Source organism: Varanus komodoensis, unplaced genomic scaffold, assembly GCF_004798865.1.
Source record: "Varanus komodoensis strain SLA01 unplaced genomic scaffold, ASM479886v1 scaffold33, whole genome shotgun sequence".
NCBI classification, from domain to species: Eukaryota; Metazoa; Chordata; class Lepidosauria; order Squamata; family Varanidae; genus Varanus; species Varanus komodoensis.
The window spans coordinates 1,335,416-1,358,040 of record NW_025335817.1 but is presented as its reverse complement, the minus strand read 5'-3'; the positions used below and the strand labels follow the sequence as shown (position 1 = coordinate 1,358,040).

At 51.6% G+C, this 22,625-nt stretch overlaps 1 protein-coding gene across 10 annotated transcripts in view; it reads right to left on the bottom strand.

Moving 5' to 3' along the window:
- Window positions 1-22,625, bottom strand: part of TJP1 (tight junction protein 1) — a 103,874-nt gene that overhangs the window by 14,725 nt on the left and 66,524 nt on the right. For 3 of the 10 annotated variants that reach the window (XM_044438553.1, XM_044438556.1, XM_044438555.1), the window contains exons 9-21: window positions 19,711-19,853; window positions 17,332-17,440; window positions 15,811-15,961; window positions 14,379-14,487; window positions 12,936-13,155; window positions 12,304-12,488; window positions 11,461-11,556; window positions 10,526-10,608; window positions 8,939-9,149; window positions 8,174-8,274; window positions 4,870-5,223; window positions 3,175-3,423; window positions 183-1,007 (exon numbers count right to left, since the gene is read on the bottom strand). In XM_044438553.1, the coding sequence (XP_044294488.1) occupies window positions 183-1,007; window positions 3,175-3,423; window positions 4,870-5,223; window positions 8,174-8,274; window positions 8,939-9,149; window positions 10,526-10,608; window positions 11,461-11,556; window positions 12,304-12,488; window positions 12,936-13,155; window positions 14,379-14,487; window positions 15,811-15,961; window positions 17,332-17,440; window positions 19,711-19,853 (2,836 nt within the window). The remainder of the gene's footprint in view (window positions 1-182; window positions 1,008-3,174; window positions 3,424-4,869; window positions 5,224-8,173; window positions 8,275-8,938; window positions 9,150-10,525; window positions 10,609-11,460; window positions 11,557-12,303; window positions 12,489-12,935; window positions 13,156-14,378; window positions 14,488-15,810; window positions 15,962-17,331; window positions 17,441-19,710; window positions 19,854-22,625) is intronic. The other 7 variants (XM_044438554.1, XM_044438562.1, XM_044438559.1 and 4 more) reach the window with 4 other exon arrangements.

Genomic DNA, 22,625 nt, shown 5'->3' with positions numbered 1-22,625 from the left:
GAGCCACTGGCACATCTGACCGCTGGAACGACTCTCGTGGGCACTGCCACAAGATGGAAACCACAGGACACCCCGCAACCGGAGACCAGGCCCTCCAAGCCCCACCACCACCCTCCCGGCGCCCGGCACTGTGACATCCGACGGGAGGGGAGCGGCCAAGGAGCTGCCCCTCAGGTACTTGCCTTGACGACGGGGCCGTCGTTCGACTCCTTGATCTTCTCCAGCGAGGACGACCGCTTGTTCTCGAACATCTTCACCCGCGTGAGCACGGACTGCGGCTTCATGGCCGGGTCGTCCTCCTCCTCGGCTGGTGGCGTGGGCAGTGCTTTACTGTGGGAAGGCAGGATCTCGGGCTTGCTCGGCGGCGGGAGCGTCCCGGCGGCGCCGTGAGGGGGCTCGTACGGGCCCGCTTTGGGGGCGAACGCCTGGGCGGGGGGCTGCTCGTAGCCGCGGTGCTGCGGGTCGAAGTAGAGCTTGGGCTCCGGGGAGCGCGGCACAGCGGGGGGGTAGGCCTGGGCCTCGCCTTTGTACCGCCCCCCGTGCACCTCATACCCCGCCGGGGGCGGCTCCTCGTAGCGCAGCTGCGCCAGGCCGAAGTTCTTGGGCGCGTGCTCAAAGCGGGGCTGGGCGGGGAAGTAGCCGCCGCGCTCGGCGCCCTCCTCCCCGCTCTGCCGGGGGTCAAAGTCTCTGGGGGGCTGGCCGTCGTACGGGGGCCGGGGCGGGTATGGCTGCTTCTCGTCGTAGTAGGCCCAGTGGTCGTCGTATGGAGGCACCCGCTCCTCGTAGTGCAGGCGGGGGTCGTAGCCGCGGGAGAACTGGTCCACGTAGCTGGAGGAGTCGTACCTGTACGGCACGGGCTCGTACTCCCTGCTCGGCTGCTTCTCCGCGTACTGGCCAGGCGGGTCGTAGGCCAGACTGCCATCTTTCTCCGTCCTCTGCAGCGGCTGCTTCAAGACGTAGTTGGGCCGAGCGGGGTCCTCACTGGCGTACAGGTCCTTCCGGTACATCTGCAAAGAGGCACCGCCTTTCCTTACTATATTATGTCCCATCCCGCCTTTTCCCCTTTCCAGGCGGCTCGCGTAACCCTTAAGACATTTCAGCAGCCGGGACGTTGCAGAAAGCGGTAGAACTACCTTAAGCGTAAGTTCCCAATGCATGTTCTGATGCACCAAGTCCCACAACTTCCTGCATTCCCCAGCCAGCTGTGCAGGTGAGGAAATGATGGGAATCGTACGACTTTTTCCCCTGCCTAAATGTATGTAAGATTGTGTCCTTATAGAGGGGAAAGCCCCGGTTAAATACCCTATTCCTCTGGAAGTACCTCCAAGGCTGCCACAAAGAGGAAAGTCAAGCTCTCTTCTTGCTGATGCCAGAGTGGTGGACACGGAATAATCAAGTCAAGCTGGGACAACCCAGGTTCAGGCTGGGCATCAGGAAAAGCTTCCTCACTGTCAGAGCAATACGACAGTGGGACCAGTTGCCTGGGGAGGTGGGGGGCTCTCCCACACTGGAGGCATTCAAGAAGAAGCTGGGCAGCCACCTGAGTGGGATGGTGTGAGCTGGTGTCCTGCAACAGCTGGGGGTTGGCCCCGATGGCCTCCTTGGCCCCTTCCAATTCTATGAGGGCTGAGTACCCATTATAGAAACTACAGCTGATTAAATTAAAAAAGCATATACATTTTGGTTTATTCAAATCGGTTTGCCATAACAATTAGGCCTTTTAGAGACACGTTATCTCAGAATCCTTTCGCTCTCACCAGAAGTGCCTGCCACCCTCAAGCTGGCTTTTAAAGAAATCTTCTCGCTGCTTAAATCTGTTTAGTCGCTCAAGATGCTTTCAGGTGATTCACTTAGCCAATCCATCAACATCATGCAGAATTCTTTTTTTTAATTTTTTAATTTTTTGAAGCTGGAGTTGTTGTTTTTAATTTGAAAGGATTCGGGCAAGAATGATTTGAGGATCTGTTGGAGGATTAAGCAGTGAAAGAAATTCTTGGTCACACTTCTGTCTAGCGGGACTCCGTCTAGTCCCACGGTTTGCTCACCTGCACCTGCTGGCCGCTGCGTACTTCCTGATTTTTATTACATTCCCTATGTTTTGTCTTTAATTTGACACACTCCATGCACACAATTGACAGACATGCTGCAAAGCGGAAGAATCTCTCTCCAGTGCCACCTCTGTCTGGATTTAAAGCAAGCTGGGCGGCCAAGTCCACCTTTTCACTCCTGGGCAGGAAACTTCTCATTGCATCTCAGCATTTAAAAACAACTGGGAAATAACCAACGGACTCTGGCAGCCATTTTGTGAGAGCACCCACAGCACCAGAAATTCCAAATGTGAACTCATGACATTTGAAATTCCAGAGGTGCCCACTGAACCAGAAAGTTGGGGATGATTCCCTAGGAGGCCCCAAGTGACCTTCAACTGAGGTCAAGCCACCCACATTTTTTATCTCCATCAGCTGCCTTTTTTCATGGTCACTGACGGAGCTGGGGCCAGTGCAAAGACCTTCGACTTTGCGATTTATTCCTTGGAATCCCTGCCTTGGTTCAATTTCCTGCCTCGCCTGTGACGGCCAGGCCAGACTATTCCCATCTCTGGATCACGGGACAGGAAAACCTCGGCGCGTGACTCTCACGGGGCTCTGTTCTCCAATCAGGCAGGCTCGCTGTGGGACGCGTTAGTGACCGTCTAGAGCAGTGCAATGCATTCAAATCATTAAAAAGCAATTGATCAGGAACCACGTCAATTTAGCGTCGAAAGGGCACAAAACATGATTCCATAGGGAGGTGTATGATTTCGGTTTCAGCCAGGCACAGAGCTAAACCACAGAAAGAAAAAGGAAAGGAAAGGAAAGGAAAGGAAAGGAAAGGAAAGGAAAGGAAAGGAAAGGGAGAGAGAGAGAGAGAGAGAGAGAGAGAGAGAGAGAGAGAGAGAGAGAGAACTCGGAAATGCAATGAGCCGCCTGCCGCCTCTTCTACACGATGCGCTTGTTCTCCAGCAGAAACGAGCCACACGGCTGGCGGTCATGCACACCAAGCAGCCCGGAGCGCTGATTTCTTCCGAAGCGCCCAAGCGCCAGGGAAAAGCAAATCAAAGGGACGGCCGAAGGGCCAAGCGGGGACGGTTGCGGGCGGCGGATCCGTGCAAGGCGGCAGCGCGGGCGGCGGTACCTTGGCTGGGTCTACGTGCGGCGACAAGGCCGGCGGCTCCTGGTCCCTGAGCAGCAGGGGGGGTGCCTCGGAGCCGGGCGTCCTCAGGGGCCCCGCCTGCGGTTGGTAGGAGTTGTACGGTGCCATGCCCGGCTCCTCCCGCCAGGGGCTCGCGAGGCCGGGGTTAACGGCCGGAGCTGGGACGGCCGGAGGAGGGTGCGTTTCTGGCGACGGGGAAAGGTAAGGGGCTGCAGGAGAGGCATCTGCTTTCTGTGGAGTGTTTAAAACACAGCGGGTTGGCGAAAGGTCGAGGCTCTGGCCGGCTGACAGGACGTCCTCCCCGCACCCTCCCGTCCGTTCTGCCTGCACACGGAAGCGGCGAGTGCCCCGGGACGGGCCTTTTCCGTGGCGTGGCCTTGCCCTGGGAGGGGGCGTCCAGCTGGGCTGGGTGGCGACTCCTGTCGTCCCCGGCCTGCATGGGGACGAGGGGTGTCGCGACCCCACGCCAAGGGAACACGCTGTGTGGGGGATACGACAGGCTCTCCTCTTCGGAAGAGAGAGGAAATTACCTCCCTCCCCCCCACCCCCACCACTGGAGAGGGATGAACGGAGAACAACCCGGTCAAGCGCTTTGCAGAACCCTCAGATTTGCGGGGAGGCGCAAGGTCAGGTTTTGGGATCCGCCTCTCCCCCCCTCCCCCGGTCTGTTTTCTGCATCCTCCCATTCTGGACCCAAGCTGAATTGTTGCCCCCCCCCCCCCCGGGGCAAGGGCAGCGCTCTTATCGACGTACTGAACTGCCAAGAGAAACAAGCCTGAGCAGCGCAGAGGGCTGGGGACTGGGGCAAAGGCCGTGGCGGAGGGCCAACTGCTGCCCCCCCCACCGCAGCAGGCCACTCCGGCGGAGGAAGACAAGGGGAGCGAGGCCGCTCCGTCCCCCTAGGCCTCTTCCGGTGCCCCGCTGAAGGCTCGGGAGCGTGGTGGACGGCCGCGGGCCCCGGGCAGAGCCAAGGGCTCCTCCCACCCAGGTGCGGTGGCCCTGGCTCGCCTAAGACCCAGCGGGTGCAGCCGCAGGTTGTCTCTACCTGGCTCGGGGGCACCACCATCATGGGGGAGCCCTTCCGTTGCTCCGTGGAGGGGCACAGCAGTCCCCACGGGGCGGCCAGGAGGCGCTTTGGCCTCCTTGAGGCCTTTCCCTTTGGAAATGGTCTGGGGAACCACCAGGGCCCATTTTCCGGTATCCCACAACGCACAGCTGCAAGGGGCCACCTCTTGGAAAGAAACCATTGTTCCTTTGTGCTGCATCCTGCTCTTCCTTTAAAAAAAGACCTGTTCGTTTTTGGGTATGGAAAGGGATGATCTCACTGCTGACGGCTTTTGTTTTTATCTGGAGCGACCGGAGACCAGGTGCCCCTCTCGGCGGCCCTTACGAGCGCCAAGCAAGCCAGCCGAGTCGATGCGGCATCTGAACGGGAGAGAGAATCCCGTGCCGCTGCACATTCTCAAGGTGACCTGATTGCAATTAAAGGCGCCGTTTGGATCCCAGTGCCCCAGAGTGGTCAGAGCACCGGTTCCAAAGCACAGGAGGGGGCTGGGGAAGGAGGTGGGCATGGCGTGGTGGAACCAAACATCAACAGAGCTTGAGTTTGGCGGATTTTCCTGTCTATCCCGGGGTGAAGGGGAAGGGAGGAGTCGCCCAGGGGTATTTCCTCCTTACCGGCTGAGCCGTGTTCGGTTTAAAGCCGGGAGACTCGATCCTGTGGTTCGGCTGAGGCTGAGCTTGGGCTGCGTAAGGAGGATAGGTCGGGCTCTCGTGATGGACCCCGGACGAATCTTCTCGTACGGGCTCGGAGGACCGGGTGATGGCTGACTCGGGAGGGGTCCCCACGTCGTCATTGAGGGTCTCGTCCAGTTCTTGATCGGTGTAGGCGCCCCCCTCCGTATCTGTGTCCTCATAGTCAGAAGTGTGCCGGCTGTCCGTGCTGTACATGGAGTACTCGCTACCTGGAGCCGACAGGTAGGACAGGCGGTCGTCGTGAAGGTCCAGGTCGTCACTCGTCGCACCATCTGCCTGTGACAAACATACGAGAGTCGGGCCTCTCAGGGGCGAGGGGACTGCGCCACCTCATTTTATTTATTTATTTATTAAAACATTTTTATGTCGCCCCATTCGCCGAAGCCTCGGGGCGGCTTACAACAATAAATTAAAATAATTATAATCTTAAATTTAAAAAAAATAAAATAAACATTAGCTTAAAAATACAAAAGAGCGTATCTCCCTGCACAGAGCGACGGTTACCAGCCACATCTTGAGAAGCCGATTTCACGACCGGCGCATCGTCGGGGGGTGCTGCAGCGTCACGAGAGTGCCCCGGCTTTGCACGGAGAAAACTCCCAAGCACAAGCTCGTGCGTCTCTGCGGAGGGCTGAGAAAGGGCCCCTGCTTCCCACCTCGGAGAGCCTTGCCGACTCCGATGAGCTGCATTCTGTGTTTCCCCAGGTTTTTAAAATGCCCTTCCAGTGTTCTGGAATTACAGCAGTGGGGCTCACAGGGCCCCCCCCCCCCACTTTCTGGGTTTCTGACACAGAGAGTAAGTAGCCAACGAGAGCACGGCTGGCCGCCTCCTTGGTCCTGAGCTCTGTCGCTGGTAAAGGCAGAGCCTATCAGCCACCCTCAATCTACTAGGAAGGCATCTGGAGGATGGGTCACGGCAGCCAACCCCCTCCATGGCCCCCTTCATGCTCCTTGCCAGATGTAAGGGGATGATCAAGGCCCGCAACTCTTGCAGTGATCCTCCCTCCTGCTATCGCTGGCAGGTGGTGCCTTTCCCACTCCCCGTCCTCCATTCCGGCGCCAACTAGGCAGCCTCGTTGCAGGATGGGACCCCAGACAGTAATTAATGAGCTACTGCTCCAGGCATGGCTTAAGCATTTGTAGTCTAATTAAAACACGGCCTTCTCTATTCTTCATCTCCTGTGCCAAGCAGTAGAAGATGCAAGACTCATCCATCAACTTGGACGGAACACAGAAATGGGGCTTGTTATTTTTGCCCTGAGTACCTCTGCTTGCAAGAGCTCGCAGTTCAAAACAGGTGGAGTTGCTAAAAGGATCAAAAGTTGGTGGGGCTTATTTGCTTTGTGTTTACCCTCTTGTAGAAGCAAGCCTGCTCGAACATTCAGGACCCCAAAGAACTTCTAACACGGGGAACCGGGCAATGAAATTACATGTAAATGTGCACACCAAAACGAATATTAGAATGACAAATCACCCTTAGTGTTACTCACACCGACTGGAGTGCAAATTAGCTATTACTTCCCAAGACAGATCTTCGAATCATAATGAATTGTTGCCCTGAAAATGTCAGTTCAATATGTAACAGCCACCAAATAAAAATTAAAAAGAAAGCAAAGCAAAGAAACAAGAGGAAACTCTTACGCAACACATAAGCTGGTCCTTACAAGGACAGGATCTTTGGCAGAAATGGAACAGGGAACTGAGCTATCCTTTGTTGTCTAATCCAAGGACTGCTTCTTCAGTATTTGCATCTGAAATATCTACCCATTCTCCAGTGACGCCTTGGAAAGTCAGCTAATTGCTAGATGTGTCATACTAACACTTTTTTAAATCTTGTGTTTTGGCAATATCCTCTAACTGCCTCTTTCTGGGAGAGGATTACAATATGGATAAACTTCGTATTGGAATATTCTCTAATATTTACGGAAGCCTTTGTCCTTTATAATTATCTGCTTCCTGGAAGTCAGCAGGCAGGACAGATGGATCTTTTGGGTCCTTCTAGACCGAGTGAAGGTCTAACTGCTCTCCTCTGGTAATGCCACGGGTTCCAGACGTTACGACACTGCCAACATTTCCATGGGTAACATGTAGCCACTCCTTGGGTGTGGGTACATACGTGGGTATTTGGTCTGCCTTCGTCAAAGTCCGTACTGAATTCTTAGAAAGGTGTGTGTGTGTGTGTGTGTACACAAACACTCTTTTTGGATGCATATACAGAAATTGATATATTTAAATCTATGAAGGTGCTTACTGTCCTTTGCCCTGTGGGGCTTTGCTTTGTTGTTTTCGAATATCGTAATACAAACGCAGCTACAAAAAGTGACTGGAAGGACAGCTGGAGGGGGGGGCACGGTTTGGGGGGGCTGATGGAGCAAAAGCCGGTTGGCAATATGCTCCCAAAGTTTGGGGTGTCCTTACAAGGACAGGATCATCGGCAGATCGGAAGGGCCTCGACGAATTCGGTGGCCTCATGGTATCTGTGCAGGTGCGCCCCAGTCGCTCCCCTGTCAGCGAAGGCCATCCTGCATCCTCCACCCCTTTATTATCGCCTGCGTGGGAAGGCACCCCACTGTGTGTCTGCGTACAAAGGAGGAATCGTGGGAATTTGCAAGGAAAATGTCAGCGGGCAATTTAAAAGCCTTGCCCGCTCGGGTGTTCTAACGGAGCTCAAAGACCACAGCTTCCCCTTTTGCAGATCACTTCTTAAACCAATGCTAGCCAGGTTGGCAGTCACTGAAGCGGTTTGACCCTGGCAAGAGCCTAGAAAGGAAACGCAACCACGGCCCCGCTCCACGTTTGAAGGAGCCCCTTGCAAAGTGCCGCCACGTAAATTCCCAGCAGGGAGCGGCTGCAGCGCAGGTCCTGCTTTGAATGGCAAGCATCCCAGGTTCAGGTTCAGGTTCAGGTCTCGGCTTCTCTCAGCAGGAGAAAAACCCTGGGCAGCAGCTGCTGCTGCCAGCCAGTGCTGACAACACTGGGCTAGATGGACCAAGGGTCTAGCTCAGTACAGGACAGCTTTAGGGATAGAGGTGTGTGCGTGTGTGTGTATAGAAAGGGAGGGCAGTGAGTGATGAGCCGTGAGTGAACCAAAGGTCTCCTGCCAACTGAAATTATCCTAATACTCGCTCCGCACAGTGAGAAGAAGGCCCACCCACTTAAATGTCACCCCTACGTCCAAGACCCCAGGCAACGGACCAAGCCCCAAGCGAGAAGCTGGGCTCCATACCTTTCCTTCCGAAACCCACACCAACTGATTCTGCTGCTGCTGAATGGCTTCCTTCAGCGCTCCATACCAGCCGTCGTTCATGGAATTCAAGTTAATCGTAGCTGAAAATAAGGCACATTGCGTCATTGTGGCATTGACAAATACAGTCACCACATACGGAAGTGTCCCGATTGGCCTAGATCACCCACACCGTTATTGCAAGCTTTTTGGGAGGCTTCTGGCATGATGATTCAGGTGTAAAGAAGCAATGGTCTTATGCAGAAGTTCTGCTACTTGGGTATTCCTCGCATTTAAGAATCAAGTTTCCCCTTCGTTACCCGAGCTCTCTTCCGAGATATTAGTGGAATTCCATGAAGCTTTCTTTTCACAGCAGGGAAGTCTTCCCAGAACAGGAACATGCACCTCATTTAATTAGTCTGCAGCGCAGAAATCCAACTGGATATTTTAGACCTGCTTCTCAGGTGATTCTTTAAACTTTTAGGGAGGTTTATTTGAGGGGCTTACAAGGATCAGAGATTCAAAAATTATAACTCTAATAATAGTGAAGCCTTTCCAAAATTGGAGACATTTCCATCAGGCTAACCCAGGACAAAACAAGTTTATGCTAATCCAGAGCAAATGGAATAAATTGTGTGCAGTTTGGCCTACTTTAAAGAGCTGCTTGCAGAGAGAACCAGAGCCAGAATGGAAAATTATTACTTTTCTGAGCATCCCCTATCCTCCACCCCAAGGGAACCACGGCAACCTCCTTCCAGAGGCCCTCACCTGTGAAGAGGTGATGGTTGTTCTTCCTTAGCTTGTGGGCCCTCTCGTATAATTTCCTGGCACTTTTTCGGGATTCGGGACACAGCCGCATCCTCATGGTCTTTACACCTTGCTTCGAATCGGGGTTCAAAAACACCACAATGGGATACCACTGTGCGTAATTGAGGCGGTCGACGGCATTTGGAGTGACGTCTAAGAGCGCGTGTTTGTCCTAAGGACATATCAACACAGAGAAAAAGATGAAAGAAGCTGCCAGGCTGTCGAGAAAGGTGAAGCATCCTGAGAGACACTCTACAGATGAGAAATCCCCTTAAGGTGGGAATCATGAAAGATTATACATGTAATGCCTTTGAACAAAATGATCCTTTAATATCTACTTTGTAAAAACCCATTTTGCAAAAAAACAGGCACGAAGCAGAAGCGACCACTGGGAAAGTGGGGGGGCGGGGGGAGGTTGGACATCTTGAAGACATCTTTTTAGCCTTCACAGGATAAAAAAGGTTGAGGGGGGCGGCAACGTTAAGCAACACAAATAAAGGGAAAATGAGAATGATTTTTACGTTGTGCATCCATTACTTTCAGGGGTGTCCAACTGTTTTAGGCCTTTTGGAAAAGCGTCCTGGGTACTGCCACAAATTGCACGCCGAGGAGGGCAGAGGGCTGACCACAGAAATGACTGGCCCACCCCCCCTTACCTATTGTGTGTGTGCCCTGCATGCCTTCTCTCTCTCCCCAACTGCTTTTCAGTCCTTCGAGTTCTCTGGCCGTGCCTCTCCCCATCGCCACCCAAGTGAACCAATCCCTTGATCCGTTTAAATGGGTCGAGAAAAAGCGCCTCTGCCCAAAATCAGCTTGGGGGGGAAGGAGACGCCCTCCACAAAATACCCGGCCCCCAAGGGTCCTCGGAGGGAGGGCGACTGCTCTGCCCCAGCAGGCGTGTTGGGAGAGGCGGCAGGGAAGACTCCCCCTCCACAGCGCACACACAGAGGAATCGCTGCATTCCTTGGCCGTGGCGGGGGGAAGAATCTGGCGGACGTCAAGGTGCTGCAATGGAGGCTCCACTGGTGTGCCATCATGATCGCGGCTTTAGCATTTGTTCGATTAAAACATGTCTGAAGTTCTAACAACAGTGCTGACGGACCGCTTAAGTGCAGGCTATTTTCCTCAATTGCTGTGTGAAATTCAATTGTAGCCGATGTTTAATTTGCAAAGTGCTCCGCGTTTTCGCTGAGGCGGAACATTTTCGGGTGTTAGCTCTTAAATGCAAAACCGCACTTACTCTGCAGGGGTAGAATGGGTACAAAATGGGGAAAGGGGGAAATGAAGAGGCATTTTGGTCCCCTATTTCTGTTTTTTAGAAATACACTCTACTGGAAGAAGAAATTCAAAACATGCATGAGTAAACAGCAAGGCAGAAAGATCTTATACAGCCTGGAATTCTGCATGCTAAACCTGTGGACCATCTCTTACATTTCACATGTGCCTGCATCATTTGGGGCTTGTACCCTGCGTTCCTAAGCCCGCGGCACTAGAATTCATCCTTACCTGACCAGACAAAAATGAATGAACGAACAGTCCATCACTTACTCTGTCAATTATCTGTTTTATCGTGTGAAGACGAATAATGCCTGAACTCCGCTGGTCCGTACCAGCATCCCTGGGTTCACTTTCTGCAAAAGAGAAAGCACTGAAATGAAAGCACTCATCTGTCACTCCATTACACCCACTTTCAACCCTGCGAGAAAGAATATTATCTGTTCTTTGAAACAGCCCAGGAGTATCTGTAAGCATTTGAATACCACTTTCTAAAACCTCTTGGATTTTGAATGCCGCTTTCCAAACACAGGTGCTGTTTGTTTCAGTGTCTGGTAAGCAAACCTGGTTTGGTGTTGTTAACATGCCTAGGAGAAGTTCTCCAACTTCATACGATAATCATACACAAGGACAGTGTATTTCCCGGTGGCCACAGGCCAGGTCATTCGAAGGTACAGCACCTTCCTTGGCAGCAGGTGCACAGGTGCAGACCCCAAGATCTGCCGTTGGGAGGACCTGGCAGAAGGTGACGGCAACCAATCCTCCTGCCGCTGCCGTTCAGAGCAGATAAGACCACAAAACAGACCGTGATCTTCCTTTGTATACGACTGGGTTCCGTTTTTCTTAATTACGGCATCCAGAGTATCCAGATTGCTCCGAGTTATTTCTTTAGAACCTGCTTTGCCTTCTTACTTACTTATTTGATTTATATGCCACCTGATTAGCCATAGGCTCTCTGGGTGGCTAACTTACAAACAATGAATAAAATAAAACAAGGTAAAAATATGGGTAAAGTTAACCATTCTAAAAGAACAGATAATAATAAAAGGTAAACAAAATATATAAAATAAATAATTCAAAAAGGTTCATGCAGGCACCCCATCCACCTGCTTCAGTTCCAGGCAGTGCTTGAACATTTTGGTTGGCACCTGAAGGTGGAACAGGGTCCAAACAAGAAACCAACACGAAAAAGCAGACAAGGGGCTCACTTGCAATCTGATAAATATCCGGCTCCTCTCTCGCCAGTTTCTCCCGCGCCACGTCCGCGATTGGTCCAAATATTGTAACAGGTCTGAGAAATCCAGCTGGAATTCAAAGCAGGATAATGTTCACCCACCTTAGAAGGGAACTACCAAGTCGCTCCTTCATGGCTTGAAAGGATCAGAGTGCCCAGGTGAAACCCTCTGACTATTTTCTGTCTTTCGTGCTTAAGTTTGTGTTCTCATGGCATGGGAACAGCACTGGTTTTGATAGCAAATAAGGCCGCAAGATTAAACCGACACTATGATACCTCTGCAGGCTTTTGTACAGTCCCCACCTCGCTTGTTATAAGATATGAAAACGCCTCTAGGTAGACTTGGCTACTAGCACTGTTAACTTAAACTAAAAAATGCTGGCATGCTGTTATTTTGACCTTCTGCCCCTTGCAGCACTGGAATGCAGCTGCCGAGAGCGCCTCAGAAACTGGGTTTGGCTCCTGGCTTCAAAAAAGTTCCACACCCTTGAGTGGGCGTTCAGAGGCTCTCAAGCCTGTATTACCTTCCAAGACCTATGCAGGATGTTTCAGAAGCAAGGAAAACAAGCAAGCAGTAAACTGAAGTCCGGGACGGACAATCAGAAAGAGCAGCTTCTCAGCTGACTCCCACCCAAGCGATGCCGTCCGGCTGCCTCGCTTCCTCCAAGCCATCGCTCTGAGTGCCGCTTCTGCCATTCCAGGCCACCCGCTTTCGCTCACGGCACCCTTCCGTGATGCCCGGTACTCCAGGCCGTTCCCGCCCCCGACACCTCCCAAGCACAAGCCCCCAAATTGGTAAGTTGGGTTCGACTCCCACCTTCTCGAAGAACGACGCGCTCATACGCAGGAAACTTGGTCTGCACTGGCTGGGCAGAAAGATCCTCTCTGCTTTTCCGGAGGTTCCTCTTGGAGCTTCGCAGGCCTCGGAACCTCCAGAAATCCGCACGGTCCCCACCTGCCATCTTTGGAAGCGTGTACTGCACGCTGGCCAGTTGCTCAGCTCTGTGTGGAACAAGTGGCGAGAGTGACGGCCGGGCCGATGCGGGAACTGCGGGAAGCCGGGCTGGGCCAGCACAGCCTCGAGCCCTTTTCCTGGTCCAAGAGCCAACTCCCACCCCCCACCCCTTTCCTGCAAAGCTGATGGGTTAAGTCTAAAAGGTCCTGCCAGGCACCAGTGCAGGCTTGGCCTCCTTGAAGGAAGAGCCGCATGCACTTCCGGCATTGCTGATCTGCTTTCTGGCGTTCCGACCACGAGACGACGACCAGGATCACCTGGCCAAGGCACTCTGAAAAGCAGGCCTCAGAATGCAGAGATCTGCTGCAAAGCCAGCTCCTGCACCCAACCTAAATTTCAGCGGTTTTGTCCAAGGACTGACGCAAGGGGAAGGCTTATGAAAGCTTAGCGGGTGAGCTAAATAAGCACTGCTCAGACAGCCTCTTCCAAAATACCTGTTTTTATTGGGTATGATGCCTCTCTCCACCTCTTTGTGATTCTTGCCGATCCGAATGGCCAGCCAGGATCCAAGCTTGCCGTTGTACAGTGTGTCCACCACTCGGAAGACCTCTCCTTTGTTGAAGCTGAGTCCGTAGGGAGACTCCTTCTCGTATTCAAAATGAGTTCTAATATAGAAAGAGTCTCCCACATCTGACTCGACAATGCGCCGATAAACTGCAGGAACGGAGCAGAAACGCACGGTGAGTGCTTCCAGAAATGATTAAAAATTGAAGACAAGCGCTCTGGAAAACGGTGAATCTGAAGTTCATTTTAAGCCTGGAACCGGCCTAAGAAACGATCTGCAAGTTTTTTGTGCTAGCAGGACACTGTATAGAACTAGAAAATCTCAGAACTTGAGATTCCAAGTACATTTGCTTGGAACTTGGGATCACTCTGGTCCGTGCTAAGTCGATTTATTTGGGAGCGTGAAGGAGCTAATTTCTTAGATGTCTTTTAAGGGTCAACACAAGAGAGAAATGGAGCATGAAATCGGGGTCTACTGACATATCCCTGCATAATTTGCTATGCACTGGCAAACACTTTTAACTCCTGTTTCACGAACAGCCAAAAAAGGTTTCCCCTGCTCAAGATGGACAAATTTGTCAATTTCAGGCTTTCAAAGCTTGTACTTTTTCAATCCTAAATTTGATTCCTCTTGAATTTTGAGAAGACCTCTAGTCTTACTTTCACCTCATTCTGAACTGTTAGGATTTTCCCAAAGTTCTAATATGAATTAATAAGCACTTTTGTGCATTTTATACATGCATGTTCCCAGTGTGCACATCTTCGCATGCCATTTCCCCAACATAATGCATTTAATGTCACTTTCTTTAATCACAGCATTTCTGCATGAAAGTTTTGCCTGAAAAACTTCACTACAAAATTTAGAGACGCGCAAAAGGACAACTGAGTTTTGATTTGCAGAGTTCGAAAGTCTGAAATGAGTTATCTTAGCTCTATTTCTCCCCATCCCAAGCCTCCGTCCCAAATTAGAACGGCAGGATATGCAATTCCTCACACTTATACTTAAGTATGTATCCCCGCATGTATTTTGTGGGAAATGGTAACTTCTGAACCATTCTCTTGCATTTGGTCACCACCCCCTGCCCCAGGATTTTCCACTTAGATCCATCTTCTGGACACTGGCTTTCTACTAATGGAAGCAAAGTCATTCCTGAGGCCTCTCCGCATCTGATCTAGGCTTTGTGGGCCAAAGAATATTGCAGGCTGGCTCTCTTCTGCTCCAATACACAGGGCCAACCAAAATTCCAAACAGGACTAATGTTACTGTTAGTCACCTGCATAAGGAAGGTGCTAGTTCCAACACACGCCTTAAAACCAACTCCCATGTTCCCTCAGAGGAGTTCTTGTTCTTGCGTTAAAGGTGATCTGCTTACCGTCCTTCTTCTTCTGTGCCAGAATGGTGACTTCTTCCCCTTTAGGAAGATCAAGGAGAAACAGCACTGCTTCTTCTCGGATGATATTTGTGAAGTCGACGTTATTTACCTGGTTAAAAAAACAGTTGTGTGAATTTTTCACAATTACAAGAACTCTAAATATACAATGAGCAATTTTCTATAGTTGCAGAACTAAGTTTCTCCTCTACAGCATCTGCTTTATTAGGTCTTGACTCTAAGCGAACCTTGGTGCACGATGGTTTTAATCCTACGTCACAGATACTCGGACTGCAGTTCTAAGCACAATTCCTAGAGAGTTACTTGTACCGAGCTTCAAAGGACTTGCACGTCTTCAGGAGCATCCTTGACCCAAAGCTGTCACGGAACAGTGAGTTGCCTACGGACTCGTTCTGGGAACAGAAACTGCAATTCGCAGGGGTCCAACTACAAAGCACTGGCTACTGGGCCAAACTGGTTCTCTGAACAGACGGTGGGGACCACTGTGTAGAGCTAATGCCTCACTGTCTCAACGGCTTTCCCTGAAACCCTTTTTAGTATTGTATTTGTAAGACGACAAGGCGGGATCCTGCAAGGTCAACCCAACGACAAGACGGGCTGATTCCATAAAGGAGCCGCGGCCCCGAGGTTGTAAGAGCTGAGTGGGGTTGTCGAGGGCAGGCATTGGGGGAACAGCGACTCACAGGGCGGTCTTAGGCTGGAGACCAGCTAGCAAAATGCCATGACGGGAAAGCTGCTTTGCCTGACCAAGGCAGAGAATCTCTTGAGAGCGTCCAGGCATGAACTGGGAGCTTCTGGGCTTCGTGTGCAGCAAGCCCACAGGAGGGCCCGTGAACTGCACTAGCAGCCACTGGGATGCCGTTAAATCCCCTCCAACATGCAGGAGGACCACCGGATGGCCCTGCCTGGATGGAAAATGGGGAAACTTCCTGTTCTGCCTAAGCCTTCTACGAGCAACGAGGGAGTCCAGCACTCTGGCTTCCTCCCGTCTCTGGACGGCTCTTTAATCCTTGCACCCAGCTCGCCCAAACCCCCGCACACGGCCCTGTCCCGAGAGCATTTAATCCAAGCCTTCTGCTTTCCGCAGGGTACAGTGCACAGAAGAAAGTGAAGGCCACCAACGGGGTCGGTGTTGGCACTTTGAGTTGCACCCCCTTCCACGAATGGCCTCTAGGGATGACAGGTGTCGCAGCCCAGGCTAGCTGGAGGCCGACACAAGACTGAATGACCATCGAAGCAACTGGGTGATGCTTCCCACATTTGTTTTCCGAAGTCTTTCCCAATAACCTGACTGGGCCATCCCCACAGCTAACCTTGAAACCGTTCCCATGAAATATGGGAACACATAAAAAAATTTCTGGCTTTTTTTTTTTTAAATCCAAGTACGACCACATTGCTTAAGACTGCAACCTACCCTGAGAATTTGATCTCCTTCTTCCAACCCTTCTTTGGCGGCAGGGCTATCCTCCAGGACACCAGCCACAAATATTCCGACATCATTGCCACCAGCCAGCCGCAAGCCCACACTGTCTCCTTTCTTGAATTTTACAAGCTTCATGCTCGGCCTGCAAGGATTAGCAAATAAATCATGTGCACGGAAGGCTGGAGAAAAGCAACTTTCCCCGCACCCTGCAACAGCAAATCTTTACATTTCCTTAAGCTCTGCTCACTGCAAAATGTGATCAAGCCAAGGAACCAGCCAGAACAGGGACTTAAGTGTCAATTCTGCTGATACTGTGCCTGGCTTAGGGCCTGGGTGCCTGAAGGAGCATCTCCTTCCATATGTGGCTGCCCACTCCTTAAAGTTCTGGGGCAGACGTCCTTCTCTGGGTGCCCTCCCTGAAGGAGAATGGGAGGGTGACTACCCGGAGAAGGGCCTTCTCTGGGGTGGCACCCCGACTGTGGAACCCGCTCCCCAGAGAGGTTCGCCTGGCGCCGTCACTTTATTCTTTTCAGTGCCAGGCCAAAACCTCTTTTTTCCCCAATGTTTTAAGACCTGACTGTTTTAATTGGGGTTTTATTGTTAGTTGAATTTTTAGGATGCTGTTTTATTTTTACATTTTGTATTGTTAAACCATCCCAAGACTTTGGTAATGGGACAGTCTGGAAAAGTTTTAAACAAATAAAAATAATAAAAATAAAATTAAAAATAACAGAACCGGGGGAAACCTATTTATAGTAATATGAAAAAAAAAGTAAGGAAGACCTCGGCAGAAGGACAGCAGGAGACACAACGGCCTGTCTACATTTTATGTACTGGATCCTGAAAAGCACAATGTGCGAACGAGGTGGAAGCACGAGTGCCACACAGGGACAAGCGTGGGTGCCCGAAGGGGACCGAGCCCCCACCTCTGGGCAGCAGGCACCAACGTCGTCTTGTGTGTTGTGTGAAGCGACCGCTCAATGACACACAAGCAGCACCCTCAGGGGCTTAATGCAGGCCTTCAAAAGGAGCCCAAAGCCCCCAGAGAGCAGCAGAAACGCCCCAGGCCCCACGCTGGTCCCCTGAAACTCACGGCGGGCCTCTGTTGGAAGAGGAGTGCCTCCTTGGCTGGTGGGAACTCTCCATGGGAAGGAGAATCCCAGTTTTCCAGCTCCTGGGAGGCTCACACAGGGCTAAATCAGGAGGAACCTCTTGTGCCAGAGGCCCAGATAGAGAAGCGGGAGGGCTGCGTGTTCCCCAGGTCAGTTTGAGACGGAAGTGTCAAGTCCAGCAGACTCAGTCCGGGCTTCCCAACCTGGCGCCCTCCCGTTGTGTTGGGACCACAGCTCCTGCAACGCACAGGCAAGTGTGGAGCTGCAACCCCACACACGTGGGGGGCGCCAGGCTGGGGCGGGCTGAGCCGGGGCGTCCCTCTGTGGTGGACCCCATCCACCCGTCTCCTCTCGCTAAAGAGCTGAGGTTCTGGGGAGCCGCACGCAGGGGGTCCATTACCGAAGCATCCCGTCTTCGTGTGTTGAGTTGGGCAACGGGCCGTCAGACGGACTAACCGGCAGATCCACATCAGGCTGACCCGCCTGGGCATAGACTGGTTTTGGCTCTGCTTAGGAAACACAAAAGACCACAGCATGGAATTCACGGCCCGTTCTGTGTGCGAGACGCATGCACTGGGGCTAGCTTATTCTCGCAAAGAATTCCTACTCTCAGGAACAAACAACCCTCAAACGCCCAACACACAGTTAGATGTGAACGTCACAGCAATTGCTGGAAAAGAGGCACAGTTGCCAGAGGTGGGGGATTTAGGGAGAAAGACGGTTGGGCTATCTGAAACAAAAGAAAGGTTGGAAAGGTTCATTAACAGCATCAAGGTTGAAACTGGTCCATCTACCACCGTTCGAATGCGGGACAGAACACACAGTGGAAGTATCAACGATTTCCAGTTTGGGAGGACAAGCAGGGATCACTTGCTTATTCAGAGACTGTTTCTTCTGTGCAAGAACAATCACACAGAGACACTCTGCACCTCCGTGCTGTACCAAGAACGACTGGACGTCAACGTGGAGAGGAGTTCTTTGTTTCAGGGAATGAGGCAAAACGTATCATCATGTTGTTCCTCATGTTTAATTCACTGTGCAAAACCGATGAGTTTTCATTTCAAGCCTCTTCTTAAAATAGAACATGTGGGGATGAATGGATGTAAAGACTCAGAATTTAGCTTCAAGGTCTAGCAAGGGCCAACGACTGTGGTTCTGCAGGAAGGCTGGCCTGCACAATCTCTTGTGACGTTGGGACAGTTAAGGACTTGGGGGACCCGGACAGTCGCCCATCTAGTCTGGCGTTCTCGCCACGCAGTGGCCAATGGGCACCCACAGGGAACCCCAAACAGGCCACGAGGGCACCCCTTCCTCTCATGCTCCCCAGCACTGCTGCACCGTGGCACACTCGGGGTGACACACAGTCGCTGGGACCACGGCTGGCCTTTATCCCCAGAATTTTTCCACCCCTTGCAAGTGAGCTCCCTACAGATGCATTAGCCTACAAATGATGGGAACGACGGAACGGCGTGGGAAAGCTTCCGGCTCTTTCCAAGCGCGTGCCCCCCGTTTTGCAGGCTTCCCAAGCAAAATGCCAGGTGGCTTCTTTCCAGACTGACAGCAGAAGGGGCCTGGTTCATATGGAAGCCATTTCCACCCTTTGGCCAGATGAGAGAATTTAAAAAAGAAACGAAAACACCCCACTGGATAACTGTAAAGACTGTGAATTTTAGGTATGCTCTCTCTCCAGAAAACCCTCATTTACAAGCAGGCTCCTCTTCCAGAACTGGCACCATGATCTAAAGCACCAAGCAAGAATGCAGTCTCTGTACCTCCTGTCCTGGCTCCTCTTTAATAATGTTCCAGTCCTCCTTCCTTGTAGGCTTGTTTCAGAGAAAAAACAAGGTCTCTCCAGCCACTGCAGGAGGGGCAAGCTTTAGAGGATGCAAGAAGCTACATTTTTTCCTCGTAGCCACGGACCATTTAAAATAGGGTTGGGCAACATGTGGTCCATGGGCTTCGTGTGGCTATCGTAGTCGCCTGGTGTAGCTCCCCAACTCTGCCTCACAATCCCACACCATGTCACCAAAACGACAAAACTCGAGGTTCTAAGCAATGGCTGGGCAATAAATCAACGTAGCTGCATGGGAGACTTGCAGGATGCAGAGGGAACTTTCCGGGTGCTGCTGCTGGTTCCTTCAAGATGAATGGCATAAAATGGGTGGAGTTCATATTTTGTTTCAACTCTTGTTCTGGTCCTCCACACACTGAAAAGTAGGGCAGCACGGAGTTCATATTCCCAGGGAAACCAGCGATCTCCTGGGCTATCACATCGAGTATGCATCTGGGCACATTTCAACTTCCTCAGCTGCAGGCAAAGGCTCACTTGCCAGGGCTGGAACTTTTTTCGCTAACTTCCTGATAGATCAAGACGCCCTTTGATTAATCAAGCAGAAGCTTGGCTTTCAAAACAGTATTTTAAACCCAACCGCTAAGAAATGCAGAGGGAAAGCTTGACCTTTGAAAAAGAATCCTCTCGGACAGCTGGGGACAAGAAACCTGAAGCCCTCCAGATGTTGCTGGGCTGCAGCTTCAGAATTCCGTAGCCACCGGTAATGCGAGATGGGCCAATGGGGAAGGGAGCCGCACGCACACCTGGAAGGTGGCCGCTTCCCGTCCCCGGCTGAGAGACCCCTGTCCTAGCTATGTAGCCATCTAAACACAAAACAGCGACGCCTGGCTTCAGAAGGTGTGTTTTTATCTATCTGCAGATGCAATCGGCTGCGAATGGCACATCTGGTTAATCAACTAAGATTTCCTTCCTTGTGTTAACACTCACCTGGAAGTGGTGGCGTCTGTTTCTCATTTTTCTCCATGACTGGTTCTTCTGCTGATTTGGGAACCGGGGGCTCCTCCACATTCTTCACAGGGGTAGAGACAGCTCCTGGCTTTGCTATTCTTTCGTCATCTCTACTCCGGAGACTAAAGTGGGAAAAGCAGAACTCCACTTAAAAACTGCAGTAATAAGGGCACCTGGAAATGTCCAAAGCCCAGTGTATCAGCCAACGTTTGCTTATTTGCTGCGCGTTTCAGCTGCCCAATAACTAAAGTTCTCTGGGCAGCAACTCTTTATTTCAGAACAAATAAAGAGTTCTGAATAAAAATAACATAACACAGGCAATAAAGAATAGCAGTTACAGCATCAGAAAGCCACATTAAAACCAGCAGCAGAATAAAATGCTAAAAACTGTTCTTGGTGTGACTGAGAGGTTTTATTTATTTTTCGATTTATATCCTGCCTTTTTCCTACTCAAGGCAGCTGACATCATTCTCCTCCTCCATCTTCTCCCCACAACAACAACCCTGTGAGGTAGGCTGGGCCGAGAGTCTGTGAGTGGCCCAAAGTCACCCAGTTGGCTCCATGGCTGAGTGGGGACTCGAACCCGGATCGCCTGAATCCCAGTCCCGTGCTCTTAACCACTGCGCCACACTGGCTCTTTGCCTGGCACTGCAAGACCAGGTGCGAGACGGACCTCTGGCTACCTGCCCTTCCTCTTCTGCCAGGGCCACCTGGCGGAAGGCCTTAAACAACTATCTTAATGTCCAGGTAGGTTCCTTCGGGTAACCTGCCCCGAGCTTTTTAGGGTGTTAAGAATTAAAGCACCTTGAATTGGGCTTGAAACTGACTAGCAACCAATGCAGGCGGCGAAACTGGGTAGCCCCACTGAGAGTATGGCCTGAAGCCATGTCAGGCATCCGCCATGCTGAAGCTCAGCAGGTCTGGAGTTGGCCTGGACTTGGAGGGGAGACCAGCAGGGGGCTGCATGTTGCCATTCATTCATTCATACTGCGATTTATATCCTGCCTTTTTCCTACAAAGGGCTCAAGGCAGCTGACATCATTCTCCTCCTCCATCTTATCCCCACAACAACAACCCTGTGAGGTAGGCTGGGCTGAGTGTCTGTGACTGGCCCAGTTACCCACTTGGCTCCATGGCTGAGCGGGGACTCGAACCCGGATCCTCTGAGTCCCAGTCCCATGCTCTTAACCACAACGCCACACTGGCTCTCTCTACACCACTGCCACCTTCAGTTCTGCCGGGGGGGGGGGGGGGGGGGGAGTAGGAAATAAGTACAATACATACATAAATATTCTGGACTAGCCTTCTGTACCATGCAAGGTAATGCTCTCAAGAGAAGATTTCCCGAGTGAGGAAGACTGTAGCAAGAGGCACCCCAGGCTTTTTCTGGAAGGGGCAGGGGTGGGACCCCAGGGCTGGCCATCACCTTGGGTGTCCATCACCTTTGCCGCGGGGGCTGCATAGCAGAAAGTTCCGGATGAACCCATGCGAGGGGGCTGGAAACCGGTTCGGTGAAGGGCATTCAGCTCTGTACCTTCGGCCATGCTTCCTCCTACAGCTTAAAAATTCGGAAGCTGTCCCAGCACTCGATAACAACAGGCAGGACAACACAACCACCAAGGTCTGTTCGGCTTTGTACTACCCTCTTGTCCAAAGTCAGCCTGCAGGACTTGCCCGGCTGCTACAAGACGACACGAATAAAGGGCCGGTGTTTCAAGTCAGAACTCTGAAGGCAGCAGGAATGCCTCCCAAAGGGAGCAGAGGGAGTTCTCCAACAGCGGGCAGCACTTTTTTCCTCATTTATTAAAAGCTTTTCTACTCTGTCCCCTACTAGCGTCTTAGGACGGCTTACAATAAAACGAGTAAAGCAAAACAAAACAAAACAAAACACCACAGCACCCGACAAGCGAAATACTAAAACCCTGGTTAAAACCAATTTAAAAAGGGTTCGGCCTGGCACCAAAAAGAATACAGTGATGGCGCCAGGCGGACCTCTCTGGGGAGCGTGTTCCACAGTCCGGGTGCCACCGCAGAGAAGGCCCTCCTCCAGGTAGCCATCCTCCTGATCTCCTTCAAGGAGGGCTCCCAGAGAAGGGCCTCTGCCCCACATCCCAAAGGGGGGGTGCACATAAGAAAGGTGCTCCTTCAGGTATCCCGGACTCAAGCCACTTGTTTGAACCTGGCAGTCAGAAACCCTCTGAGTACTTCGGACTGATGTAGTGCCATAGAGGAAAAGCCACCAAGGCGCGAAAAAGACTCGGGTTCAAACGGCACTCGGGTGGGAACCTCCCAGGATGTCTTCCCGTCCTGCTCAGCACTGGAGGTGAGAAAACCACCTCTGCAGCCGAGCTCCTTTGACAATGTATGGAAACTCTTTGGCATGCTCTCCCCAAGGAGATCTGCCTTTCTTTTTGGCACCAGAAGAAGACCTTCCAATCAACCAACCAATATTAATAAGTAATCAATCAATCAATCAATCTTGATAAGACCTTCACTTTGGTATTTTTGCTTGCATTTTATTGTTATTTTATTTTTGAATGTGTTGCTGGCTTTTATTGTGTTTTTATTGTACTTTTACCTTACGGTCGTGAGCTGCCCAGAGGTGCTGTGGCACAATTGGGTGGCACACCAATGTTTTAAATAAATAAGTAAACTCACACTTTATGCTTACAGCAATACGCTCTGCCCCCCCCCCCCCGTGCGACCAAGGTCTTAATACCTGCCACAGGCCACCGCAAATTGCTCGGATTTCCTAATGCAGTTGCTTCTCCCCCACAAACACACCATAGGAAGCCTTTCTTCAGGGGCGAGCAATGAATTTCCTGCAGCTAGAGGGCACAATTGCCTCCATATTTGCAAAGCCATTGTGTTAGGACTTTGGAGCGTTGCCTGGT